This window comes from Schistocerca gregaria, chromosome 9, assembly GCF_023897955.1.
Source record: "Schistocerca gregaria isolate iqSchGreg1 chromosome 9, iqSchGreg1.2, whole genome shotgun sequence".
In the NCBI taxonomy this organism is placed as follows: domain Eukaryota; kingdom Metazoa; phylum Arthropoda; class Insecta; order Orthoptera; family Acrididae; genus Schistocerca; species Schistocerca gregaria.
This window is the reverse complement of record NC_064928.1, coordinates 185,304,984-185,317,805: the sequence shown is the minus strand read 5'-3', so window position 1 is coordinate 185,317,805 and position 12,822 is coordinate 185,304,984. Positions and strand designations below refer to the sequence as shown.

The 12,822-nt window shown below is 40.6% G+C and overlaps 1 protein-coding gene across 2 annotated transcripts in view; it reads right to left on the bottom strand.

The window, feature by feature from the left end:
* Nucleotides 1-12,822, bottom strand: part of LOC126291776 (serine/arginine repetitive matrix protein 1-like) — a 40,451-nt gene that overhangs the window by 12,046 nt on the left and 15,583 nt on the right. For both annotated transcript variants that reach the window (XM_049985465.1, XM_049985466.1), the window contains exon 5: nucleotides 3,709-5,449. In XM_049985465.1, the coding sequence (XP_049841422.1) occupies nucleotides 3,709-5,449 (1,741 nt within the window). The remainder of the gene's footprint in view (nucleotides 1-3,708; nucleotides 5,450-12,822) is intronic.

The window sequence follows — 12,822 nt, the reverse complement described above, 5'->3', positions numbered from 1 at the left end:
TGTGCCGATCTATACTGTGCAATCCTCTTTGCACCTGCAGAGCTCCTGCAGTCTACACCCTGCTTAATTACTGTATTTGTGACTGTTTTCCTCTACCATTTTTACCCCCACACTTCACTCCACTACCGAATTGACAATTCCTTGATGCCTCTCTCTTCCTTTTGTCAAGTTGTGTAATAAATTTATATTTCCTCCAATCTGATTCAGTAACTCATCATTAGTTACTCGAAATACCCATATAATGTTCTGTATCATTTTGGAGTGCCACATTTCAAAAGCCTCTATTCTCTTCTTGCGTGATCATCTTACTGTACACTTTTTACTTCCACATGAGATTACTGTCCGTAACAATACTTTAGGAAAGGACTTCTGAACACTTGAATTAATATTAGATGTATTTTTTTTCTTCATAAATACCTTTCTTGTTGTCAGCCTGCATTTTACAGGGTGGCCATAATTATGTACATTATGTTTCAAAGACTGTGGTAAAGAAAGTAGCAACACAACTTGAACATAAACACATTACTGTCATACCTTTCCTTACAAGAACTTTAATACCTCTTCTCCTTGGCACGGTTCACCAATGCACCATCCAAATAAATATGTGCCAGGAGATGAAGAGCAACATCACTACAAGCAGCTTGACAGACCAGAACTGGTGGCGCGTGGAACTCCTCTGTGAATATCTCCCCATAATTTGGCCAAATTGCGTATGTGGCAATGATACACTTTGTCCTTTAAAACACCCCATACATACCAGTTCGTTGATGTCAAACCAGGAGATAGAGCTGACCACTCCACAGACCACATTGACCAATCTGGTAATTGCTACCAGCGTCCTACCGCTCTCACTCTGATACGGCATAGTGTGGTGGTACCAGTAGCGTCAATTTACTGTATAAGCTTGTGATTATTAACATAGAGGGGTCAGTTCCTCCAAACTAAACAGCCATCTTCCATCCCATTTTTGCGTAATCCTTTGTTGCACAATATAAACCCACACACCGTTCAAGAGACAGCTGTTCCACCATGTTGCCTGGCATGCACTAATGTTTCGAGATTCAGTGACCATTATCCCTCAGTCAGGTGACATAATGTTGCCACATCAAAACTGCTTGTCCAGAATTACAAATACTACAGTCAGTCAAACATCAGATACATAGTTATGGACCATCCTATATATCCTGTCCACATCAGTCATCATTCATTATTTTGCTGCCCAAATAGTGAAACTCATCTATTTTTAGAGTCTTATTTCCTAATCTAATACCCTCAGTATCATCTAGTTTAACTTGATCACATTCAATTACTCTAATCTTATAACTTCTCTTTGATACACTGACACTATAAATTCCATTCGACATTTCATTCGAGTCCTTACAGTTCCAGACAGAATTACACTCTCATTGGCAAATTGCAAACATTTTTTTCCTCCTCCTCCTCCTCCTCCTCGGCCTTCAATTCCTTATCCAAATTTCTCTTGTTTGCTTTACTGCTTGCTCAATATCGAGATTTAAAAACATCATGGATAGCCTACAATCCAGTCTCACTCAGCACTTCTGTTTCATTTTCTTTGACTTTCCTAATTGCAGTCTGCTTTTGTCCAGGTTGTAAATAACCTTTCACTCCCTGTATTTTATCCTTGGTACCTTCAAAAGTTCAAAGACTGTAGTTCAGCCAACACTTCCAGTACCCTTCTCTAAATCTGCAAATGCAATAACTGTTGGTTTGCTTTTCTTGAATCTATCTTCCTACTTGTAGGGTCAGTGTTGCCTTGCATGTTCCTGGAATTGTTTCGAATCCAAACTGATATTCCACAAGGTCAGTTTCTACCAGTTTTTCTATGCTTCCATAAATAATTCATGTCAATATTTTGCAACCACAGCTTGTTAAATGGAAAGTTCAGTAATACTCATGCTGCCACAACTGCCTTCTTTTGGATTGGAATTATTACATTCTTTTCCCAACTCATCTCCATTTACTTCATCTTCCTTTTCTATAATATTGCCTTCAAGTTTAATTCTCTTGTATAGCGCTTCTATATATTTCTTCCACCTTTCAGCTTTCCCTTCTTTTCTGCGCACTGGCTTGCTTAGCCATTTTGCAGTTCCTCTCAATCTGTTTTGTTTGCAGCATTTTTATGTTTTGTCCTTTTGTCAATTAATTTCAATATTTCCTGTGTTGTTTGAGGATTTCTATTAGGCCTCAAAGATACCCACTCATCTATAGTATTTCTTTACCTTGTTTCCATGGATTGTTGCCTAATGTGCCCTCTGAAACTCTTCAATTTGGATTTGCACTTCATAACCAATAACTTATGGTCCAAATCCTAACCTGCCCCTAGAAATGTTTTGCATTTTAAAATATGGTTTCAAAATTTGTCTTACCATTTTATAACCTATGTCACACCTTCCAGTGTTTCCAGGTCCCTTCCAGGTATACAACCCTTTTCCCCCAATGCAAACTAACTGTTAGGAATGATTAGATTACATTCTGTGCATAATTCCACCAGGCAGAAACCCCTCACTCCTATCCTCCTATCCATGTTCTCCAAATGTTTTTTCTTCTGTTTGTTTTCCTATGTCACAACTTTTACTCTCTTGTGCAACTATCTGAATAATTTCTTTTATCTCAACAATCACAGTTCCAATCAACAAACACAGTTTCAACCTCTTCAGTAGCAGAGCTAGAAGGCATATAAACCTGCAATACTGGGGTGGGTGCTGGCTTCGTGTCTACCTTGACTACAATAATGTATTCACTATGCTGTTCATAGAAAGTTACCTGCATTCCTATTTACTACTTATTACATCTACTCCTGAATTATCCCTTATTCTTCCTGCTACTGACTTGGTTAATTTTCACTATATCTTCAACATATCCATTTTCCTTTTTAAGTTCTGCAATCTTCCTTTCTGATTAAAGGATCTAACATTCCACACACTGACCTGTAGCATGCCAATATCGTTTTCCTGATGACCTCTTCCTGAGTAGCCTCTGGCTGAAAATCCAAATGGGAGATTATTTTACCCCTGGAATATTTTACCTAAAAAGTTGCCATGATCATCAAGTCCTACAGTAGAGTTGAACGACCCCCAAGAAAAAATAATAGCTATAATCTACCTATGCTTTCAGCCATCCACAGTACCCACAAAGTGAGGCAATGCTGGCTGTTGTTACAAAGCCACACCCAGACTATTGCCCATCTAGCTACTGATACACTGGTGCCCTCCTTCATGAACTACTGGTTAGTTTGTCCTCTTCACAGCTACCCCTCTGTGTGGTTGGAGTTGATGCACCTTCGAGGCACGTAGGCAACTCTACCTTGGGAATGTCCACAGTTCAGGGCACTGCGTGCTCACACAATATGAAGCGCATAAAACAATACTGGCACACTACCATTACCTTCTGCACAGAATTTCAAGGCATACAGACATAAAAGCAGATGATCTGTGAGACACCTTCCAATTTCAGCCAATTCTCTAACTTGCTGTCAAAGGTCAGAGAAAGGAAGGAGAGAGAGAATATAGCTCTCTGTTAAATATTTAGGGTTGGTGTACTTCTGACTAGCAGGAGAGACAATACAAACACCAGTCACTGCTATTAAATGTGGCTAACAGTATCAGAAGAGACAGCAGCAGCAGCAGCAGCAGCAGCAGCAGCAGCAGAAGAAGAAGAAGAAGAAGAAGAAGAAAATGAAACACAAACCTTGGCTGTCAGTTGTTGCAGGCACTTTCACTTGTTGAGCCTTTGGTTCCTCAGGTTTGTTGGCCAAAGGCTGTGTAGCTTTGGATTCGGGCTGTCCAACAACAGCCGGAGCAGAATTCGGCTGTGGTGCCGGCAGAGGTGACTGCTGTCGATCCCGCTGTAGCACTGCCGGAGGAGGCGGTCGCTCAGGTTTCTTTTTCGCCCCTTCGGCTGGACGCGGTTCCTCGTGCCTCGTCTCCTCCTGCACGTCGGCTTTCACGGTGGTGTGGACACTGGCCCCCACCTCCGGTTCTGCCACATCACCAGACTCCACCCGGATCGGCTCCCCACCTCGAGCAGATGCATTCTGCCCTTTCTTTCTCCGACCGTGCCTCCCTCCACCTCTCTGCTGGCCCTCCGGTTTTTTAGTATCCGACTTTCCTCCTTTCTTCGAATAACTGTCATTTTCTGTGCAAATCTGCCCATTTTCCTCCAACTTCTGCTCTGAAACTATGTCTCTTTCACGAGGAGATTTCTGACGTGTCAGATCTTCCCGCACATCTGCACCATTCCACTGAAGAACTGGCTCCCTCGGAATCTCTTCCCTTCCAACTGTTTCCATTTCTGAAGGAATTTTGTCGAGTGTGTGTTTCGATTCCCGAGAGGCAGACGGCGTGATTCGTTGGTGGTCGTACGTAGCTTTCCGTTCCGGGGAGGTCTCTCGCAAGGCACTATCGTCATCGTGTTCCCCGACCGATGTCTCACCTCTGACAGAAACGTCCTCAGATGGCGTGCCGACTCTAGAAGTGAACTTTGCAGCACCCGGACGGTCGTCTCGCACTGTTTCCCTCTCCTGGACAGGTGGAGGTGGAGCTTTGGGCTCAGGTGTACCTTCTCGACCTGTGACCCATCCGTCGGAGACGGACCGAGACACAGGAGCTTGCAAGCTGCCCGAGCCTCGAGACACTGTCACAGGTGCAGTTTCTTTTGCCGGTGTGCTCTCCCTGCTCTGAAATGGAGACTTCATATTCGCAGATGCATACGAAGGTGGTGGTGATCTCTCGAAATGGAACTCTGGTGACACTGCACACCGGCCACTGTCTCGGGGAGGTGTATGCATTCTGTCGGGTGTCTGTGAGTGCAAGTTTTCAGCTGCACCGAATGAGGACGGTGGTGGCTTTCTGACAACTGTAGCAGGTGCGGCTTCTTTTGCCGGCGTGCTCTCCCTACTGTGAAATGGAGACTTCAGATTCCCTGAGCTGTATGAAGGTGGTGGTGCTCTCTCAAAATGGAACTCTGGTGATGTCACATCTCGGCCACTGTCTCTGAGAGGGGTACGTTCTCTGTCGGGTGTCTGTGAGTGCAAGTTTTCAGCAGCACCGAGTGAGGATGATGGTGGTGGTGGTGGCTTTCCGAAGTGAAAATCTTGCACAGGCCCTTCGGGAACATGTGCAGTGGGTACCCTAATCTCCCTGCTGTGGTCATTTGGTCTCGCATTGCTGCTGGCAGGATGTGCCGAGAGTGTAAGTTCTGCTGGTGTTCTCTCTGGGGACTCTTCTACTGAAAATACAGGTTTGCTTGTGTTTGTACTCAGTTCTACAGTCTGTTCGTTTACCTGATCCACAACACTGTACTTCTCTGCCTGATCAATCTTGAACAAGTCAGTGGCAGCTACTTTTGGTTTTGGTTTGGACTTACTCAATTTCTCATATGCTCTGTAATTTTCCTTTGCATATCTCTCCATCCTTTGGATCTCATCCTCCTACGAAAAAAAGAAAAACCAGTTAATATACATTAAAATAACAGCAGTGGCACAACAACACACTAAACAGGGACAGAACACACAGCATATGCGTATACTTAGTCAGGAAAGAACTTTTGTTTTGAATAAGATGAGTCTCACAAAAAAAAGGTTTTAATTTAAGATTACAGAATGTGAGGCTTATACATATAAAAAACTTTAACATCCTGAATACCGAAAACATCTATTCTGGGTCAGAAATATCCTTTCAAATGCAGAAATTCGCACCAGAGTACAATACTAAAGTACATTATGTGAAGAAAAAGAAAAAAAACAAGCTTTCAGTCTTTGGACACTCGAGGTTATTTCCATGGTGAAGATTACAGCATCCAAATTCTGCAAAAGAAAAGCTTTTCAATCCAATTGCATTATGGATGGGGCTGGCTGACAAATGACTACCATGCACATATTGAACTGTCTTTAGTATTTCTGGAGGGTCAAGAAAGTTATTCTTTGAAAATACGTTTGCTGCAAACTCAATTTACAATCAGTACAAAGGACAAATGAGTATTTCAGGACATCACTTTTTCACACCAAAATTCTGTGTTACACCCTGGCTGGGGTTTAGTTCAGTGGTGAAAGCACAAAATTAGACTTTTGCATTTTAAAAATGTCAAAATTTGTGGATAAATCAACTGCAAAATCAACAGAGTAAGTTTCCATTACTACCTGTCGTACTTTTCTAATGAAATTATCATCATAGCATTTTTTGACAATGAAGTTCATGGCCAAATAAAAATAAGAATGGTTTCCAAATTAGTATGTGAAAAGTCCTTTGACCATGGAAAGGGGTATATTCTACCTAAGAATGACATATAAAACACTTTGTAGAGCAAAACACTATTTTTTTAAGAACTAAAATACCATACCACAATTACCAATTATTAACAGTTAACTCCAATCTTATGCAAATAAAACTCACCAGTTTTATTTTTGATTTGAGGAAATTTTGCGGAGGGCTTTGCAATTACACACACACACACACACACACACACACACACACACACACACACACACACACACACACACAGAGAGAGAGAGAGAGAGAGAGAGAGAGAGAGAGAGAGAGAGAGAGAGAGAGAGAGAGAGAGAGAGAGCGTCTCGTTTCACCCTACGAGACTGACAACTGCTGTCCGCAAGAAAGTGTTTCTTTGCAGAGAAAAAGTGCAGCTTAGTTGGAAACTAAGAGAAAAGTTTAATTTCTAAGACTGCAGAAGGAATATTTTCCGAGATGCATCATGCTGAGAGCAAGCAAAAAAAGTTTCTTCTGTATTGCGCGGGGGAAAGGGCGGGGGGAGAGGAAGGGAGAGAGAGACAGTGGAAAAGAGAGCACACAAAGCTCTACCCAAACTATAAAGTAATTTCATAAAATAACTATTCAGTATACATACATTTTGTTCTTTATTTAGACACTAGTCTCAAATGTTACAAGCCTCATTACCAAGAGTGCATGCTGAACTGACCAAACTGTTGTTATAATACCTTAAAAACGGATGAGATAGTGTAGAAAAACAATTACTTGAAACTGGAAACATCCAAACCAGTTTTGTATTTTATGTTCATTCCGAAAAGAGAGATATTATTACAATGATTTTTATTGATTATTTAGCTGTTTCTTTCAATCATTAGAATTTAGATGCCATTTTACAGCAGGGTAGTTATGGGAATTTCCATGCAAAACTTTGAAAACAGTTTGGCCCATGTTTCTATCACCATAGGCAGCTCAAATTTCATACTGAATTATGCTTTTGTTGTTGTTGTCATAATGGTCTTCAGTCTGAAGATTGGTTTAATCTTGCACTCACACTACTCCGTCTCGTGAAAGCCTCTTCTCTTCATAGTAACTACTGCAACTACAATTTCCCCCCTCCTCACTCATTTCCCTCCCATTTTGCTCAGTACCTCCTGATTAGTTATGTAATCTACCCATCCAATTTCCAATATTCTTCTGTAGCACCACATTGCCAAAGCTCCTCTTCCTCTTCTCTTCTCATCTGATCTGTACATTGACCATGTTTCACTTCTATAGAAGGCTACACTCCAACAAATGCCTAGCACTTAAATCTACATTTGATGTTAACATAAAATATTTTAATGTTATGCACTGTATAGTGTGTAAAAAGGTGACTGGGTAACTTACTCGCTCACTCTTTTTGAGCCATCGAACCTCCTTGCCATACAAGATTTTCTTCCACAAAACATTAAAAATTACTTCTGTCTCTGGGACTGCATTGCTAGGCTGTTATCCCAATATTTCATGTGTGGCAATGTTTTTAACAGAAAGCAACACAACTTTTTTCTTGGGACTCTTTCGGTGTCAGAGAGTGAAATGAGTTTAAAAGACAATAAAACTCGAGGAACAGAGCCTGCATCAAAATGTATGAGTCAAAAGGCAGAAGCCAACATTCAAAGCAGCAGGTCTTGGAATGTAAACAGAGGTTATATACAAGGACAAAAATGTCAATTAACCATAGCAGCAGATCTAAAATTTTTCATTTTTAAATAAACTGCTTTTGAAGAACGAATAATTTTTATTTGTAAAATTTGCATTGCTTTGAAACACTGAGTTGTTATAAAAAACGTAAAATGCTGCTTTAATAACAATTCCAACAGAAACGAGCAACACAAGACATAAGAACTGGTACAGAATTGCTGAAAAAATAATGTGGCGTGTTAGCTGGTACTCATGTACATGCAGTGTGCAAGACTTGTCCAATCTGGTCTACATTGTAGTTTCTCACTGCCATTGTTGGATGTTAATTGTATTACAGAATGGCATCATTCTTAGCCTGGAAGTTTTTACAGAAGTGTGGTATCAATGAAGTACAATTCTCCATTTGCTTAAAAAGATTAAAAACAGGCGGAGCCAGAACAAACTTGTTACATATTACAAGTAGGAACTTAAAGCTTAATGGTTCATTTATGGTTTCCAATGAAAATAGAAAGGAGCTGATCTGGTGACTGTGTCTAAATAACATGTGTTTATCTGCTTGTAGCTCTTGAAAACAAACAAATTAACACTGAAAATAAAGTTCTTCAACTTCAATTTTCATTCTTTAGCACTGAATATTCATAACATCCAAATAGTGGTACAGTCCCTGACTACAACATGATTTTTAAGCAGTGTTTCAATAAATTAGAATCTGTAGGAGAATACTGGTGATCTGGTGTAGTAGTTAACTACTTATCACTTTTTCACAAAAGCAACAAACAGCAGATAAACTAAGTTTTCTTTTATTTGCCTATTTAATTAAATATTTTGACTCTTTGCATACTATAACTGAGGGAGTCAAAATTTTTCAGACTTTGTTCAATTTCTACATTTATTACATGATATAATAGGGAAAAAAACCCAAAAATTCATTATTTCAGAAACCGGTTCTTTTGAGTGGTTATAATAGTCTGGTCCAACTGGTACTGAAAAAAAGATATAACCGAAAACAGGTTGTTTCAACAATAACCCAATAACCACCATCCCTATCTGGCCTGAGGGATGGACTGAAAAAACTGGCACTGACTGACAAAGACAAGCTATCCTCAGAAAATCTACTTACAAGAACCAGTTCCAAGAGAGAGATATATTGCTTGTGTAAGAATTGTGAACAGCAGTGCACCCTGAGCTGATTCAGCAATAATTTCTGCTGCGCTCTACACACAAATAGAATGGAAATAAGCCCTAATAAATGGCACCATGAGACATCCCATCTGCCACTGTGATCTGCAAAGTATTGATGTAAATGTAATATCTATCTTTTGAAATAAATGCCATTATTCAAATTATGTGTTCTAATATCAACCATGTTTTCTGCGAAGTGTGGCACATGGACCAGAAAAAGATGAGACTTAGACCAATGGGGACACTAAAGGACCTCAGGTGACTATTTACTCTAAAAGAAAATACGCAGTGGCGAGTATCTGGGTGTGTACAGGTGCATTTTCTTCAGCGCATCTACATCTGGAGAAGAGGTGAAAGGACATAAAAGCTGAAGTTTCCACAAAGTGAGTTGTTCCTACAAATGGTATGGACAGATATAGTACAGAGGCAGCAGACAACTCTACACAAAAGGTCTCTCAAAAACTATATGCTGCAAAATGAAGTTACAAGGGTGGTCTGAAAAGTTCTCTGCCTGACAGTGAAAATGACAATTTATGCTTTCAAAGAAATTTTATTTTTCAACAATCTTCTCTAATATCAATACATTTTATCCAGTGGAGTTCTAGTGCCATTATCCCCTCTCTGCAGTGTTCCTCTGGAAGTGCTGTAAAGAACCTATCTAGAACTATTGTGGATTCTGGATCGGATGAAAGGTGCTGAATGTCTGAGCACTTCATAATACTAATTTGTCAATTTTCTCATTGCCTTGACACTTTTGTAGGCAGGTGCATTATTCCATTTTTTCTTCTTTAAGCCAGAACGGTTCCTGCAAATGCTTGCTTCCAGTTTCATTAGAAGTTGAGATTATTATTCTCCAGTTAAGGTTTTACCTTTTTTGAGACAGTCAACCAACAAAAATTCCTTTCGCATCCCAAAACACTGATGCCTGATCTTTCCCACCGATGGCACCGTCCTTGGCTTCTAGGGAACTGAAAAGCCTGATTCCACCCACTGCATTGACTACTGTTTGGATTTGGGAGTAGTGGAGAATTCACGTTTCACCCAATGTCATGCACTGGCACTAAAAGTAGAAAGCATCCTGGGAATGCATTTGTGATCCACAGCAAGCACATGCAGCACCCACCTTGCACAAAGCTTTCTCATGCTCAGTTCCTAGGGTAAAATGTGAACAGCAAGTTCTTTTGATATCCATAGAGAATTAGTAATTTTACATATCTTTATATGCCATCTTCCAAAACCATATTTTGTACTCCGTCAATAATTCCCAGTGTGCTTGCACTTTTAGGATGTCCTTCGCTTTGATCATGTTACAAGCTTTCACGGCCACATTTAATCTTAGCCAACCATTTATTCAAGGTGGAAATCAAAGGTGAAGAGTTGTCATACACATTTACAAGCCATAAATGAATTTCAGCCAAAGTTGAACCTTCTATTACAAAGAATTTAATCACTGTATGATACTTGCTATTTTCAACATTATGTGCATCACAACTCCTTCAAATGAATGCCTTCAGTCAGCTGCTGCCCGGCATGACTTCCAGTTTTATGTGGAATTTACTAACACATGTACCAAAGTCGTTCGTTTACATACCTTATCACAACTATGCTGGGTTCCATTTCTTTCCTGATGTAAAGCCCTACACCCCATTGTGCTATTCCTGCTTTGACTCCTGTCAGGTAGACCTTGTATTCTCCCACTTCCTCTTCTTTCTAACCCATTACCCGAATGTCACTAACAACTAAAACGTCCAGCCCCATCTTACTTGCAGCCTCTGCCAGCTCTACCTTCTTCCCAGAGGAGCCCCCATCGATATTAATAGCTCCCCATCCTATTACCATTTGTTTGCCAAGTCGTGTCTTAGGAGTCCCTGGTTTGTCAGTTAGAGGTGGGACTCCGTCACCTCTAAAGGTCCGAGGCATTTTGCTCTGATTGTTGCCAGCATCATATTTAAAGTACCAGGGAAGCAGGTTGCTAGCTTTACTTGCCCCGAGTCCCATTGGGTTTTACCCCTAACGGTTGAGGGACTAATCGGTGGATTTGGTAGTCTTTGCTGTATGAGCACAAAGGTGACCACGACTCAGAATATGTCCGAGATGCCCAGCCTTATTCCAAAGTAACTGGTATCCCGACTGTCGGAACCACTTACTTGGCCACTCATACGTTGCCGGTGGTTCATGAACTAGGACATGACTACAGGAACCCACACCATGAACCACTGATGTGGATAGATTTTACCGTGTCTAGCAAGAAAATTAGGATTGTGTCAGTATATTTGCATTGTGAAGGGACAGATCAAGATAAGATGGATAGTTTTTATGATGCACTCAGTGATGTAGTTGCTAGAGTAAAGGACAAGGACAGTGTTCTGCTCATGGGTGATTTTAATGCCAGGATTGGAAATTGAACAGAAGGGTATGAAAAGGTTATGGGTAAATTTGGAGAGGATATGGAGGCCAACAGGAACGGGAAACAACTCTTGGATTTCTGTGCCAGTATGGGCTTAGTAATCACAAACTCCTTTTTTAAACATAAGAACATTCACCGGTATACTTGGGAAGGCAGGGGAACAAGATCTGTCATTGACTATATAATAACAGATCAGGAATTCAAGAAGGCTGTGAGGGAAACACGTGTATTCAGGGTATTCTTTGATGACACTGATCATTATTTAATCTGTAGTGAAATTGGGATTGTGAGGGCGAAAGTGAAGGAGGTCAGGTCCATATGTAGGAGGATAAGAGTGGGGAAACTTCAGGATAAGGAAATCAGGCGCAAGTACATGACAGCGATCTCAGAAAGGTACCAGTTAGTTGAATGTAGTCAATTACAGTCATTGGAAAAGGAATGGACAAGGTATAGGGACACAATACTAGAAGTGGCTAAAGAATGTCTTGGAACAGTAGTGTGTATAAGTAGGATGAAGCAAACAGCTTGGTGGAATGACACAGTCAAGGCAGCCTGTAAAAAGAAAAAGAAGGCGTATCAAAAATGGCTACATAGTAGAACTCAGGTAGACATAAAAAGTTATGTTGAAGAAAGAAACAAAGCCAAACAGATAATTACAGCATCCAAGAAGAAACCTTGGGAAGACTTTGGAAACAGGTTGGAGACTATGGGTCAAGCCGCTGGAAAACCATTCTGGAGTGTAATTAGCAGTCTTCGAAAGGGAGGTAAGAAGGAAATGACAAGTATTTTGGACAGGTCAGGAAAACTGCTGGTGAATCCTGTTGATGCCTTGGGCAGATGGAGGGAATATTTTGAAGACTTGCTCAATGTAGGTGAAAATATGAGCAGTAATGTTTCAGATTTCGAGGTAGAACGGGATAGGAATGATGATGGAAATAGGATCACATTTGAGGAAGTGGAGAAAATGGTCAGCAGATTGGAGTGCAATAAAGCAGCTGGAGTGGATGAAATTAAGTCGAAACTCATCAAATACAGTGGAATATCAGGTCTTAAATGGCTACACAGGATAATTGAAATGGCCTGGGAGTTGGGACAGGTTCCATCAGACTGGACAAAAGCAATAATCACACCAATTTTTAAACATGGAAACAGTAAAGATTGTAACAACTACAGAGGTATCTCTTTAATCAGCGTTGTGGGTGAAAATCTTCTCAGGTATTGTTGAAAGGAAAGTGTGAGTATTAGTTGAGGACCAATTGGATGAAAATCAGTGTGAGTTTAGGCCTCTTAGAGGTTGTCAGGACCAGATCT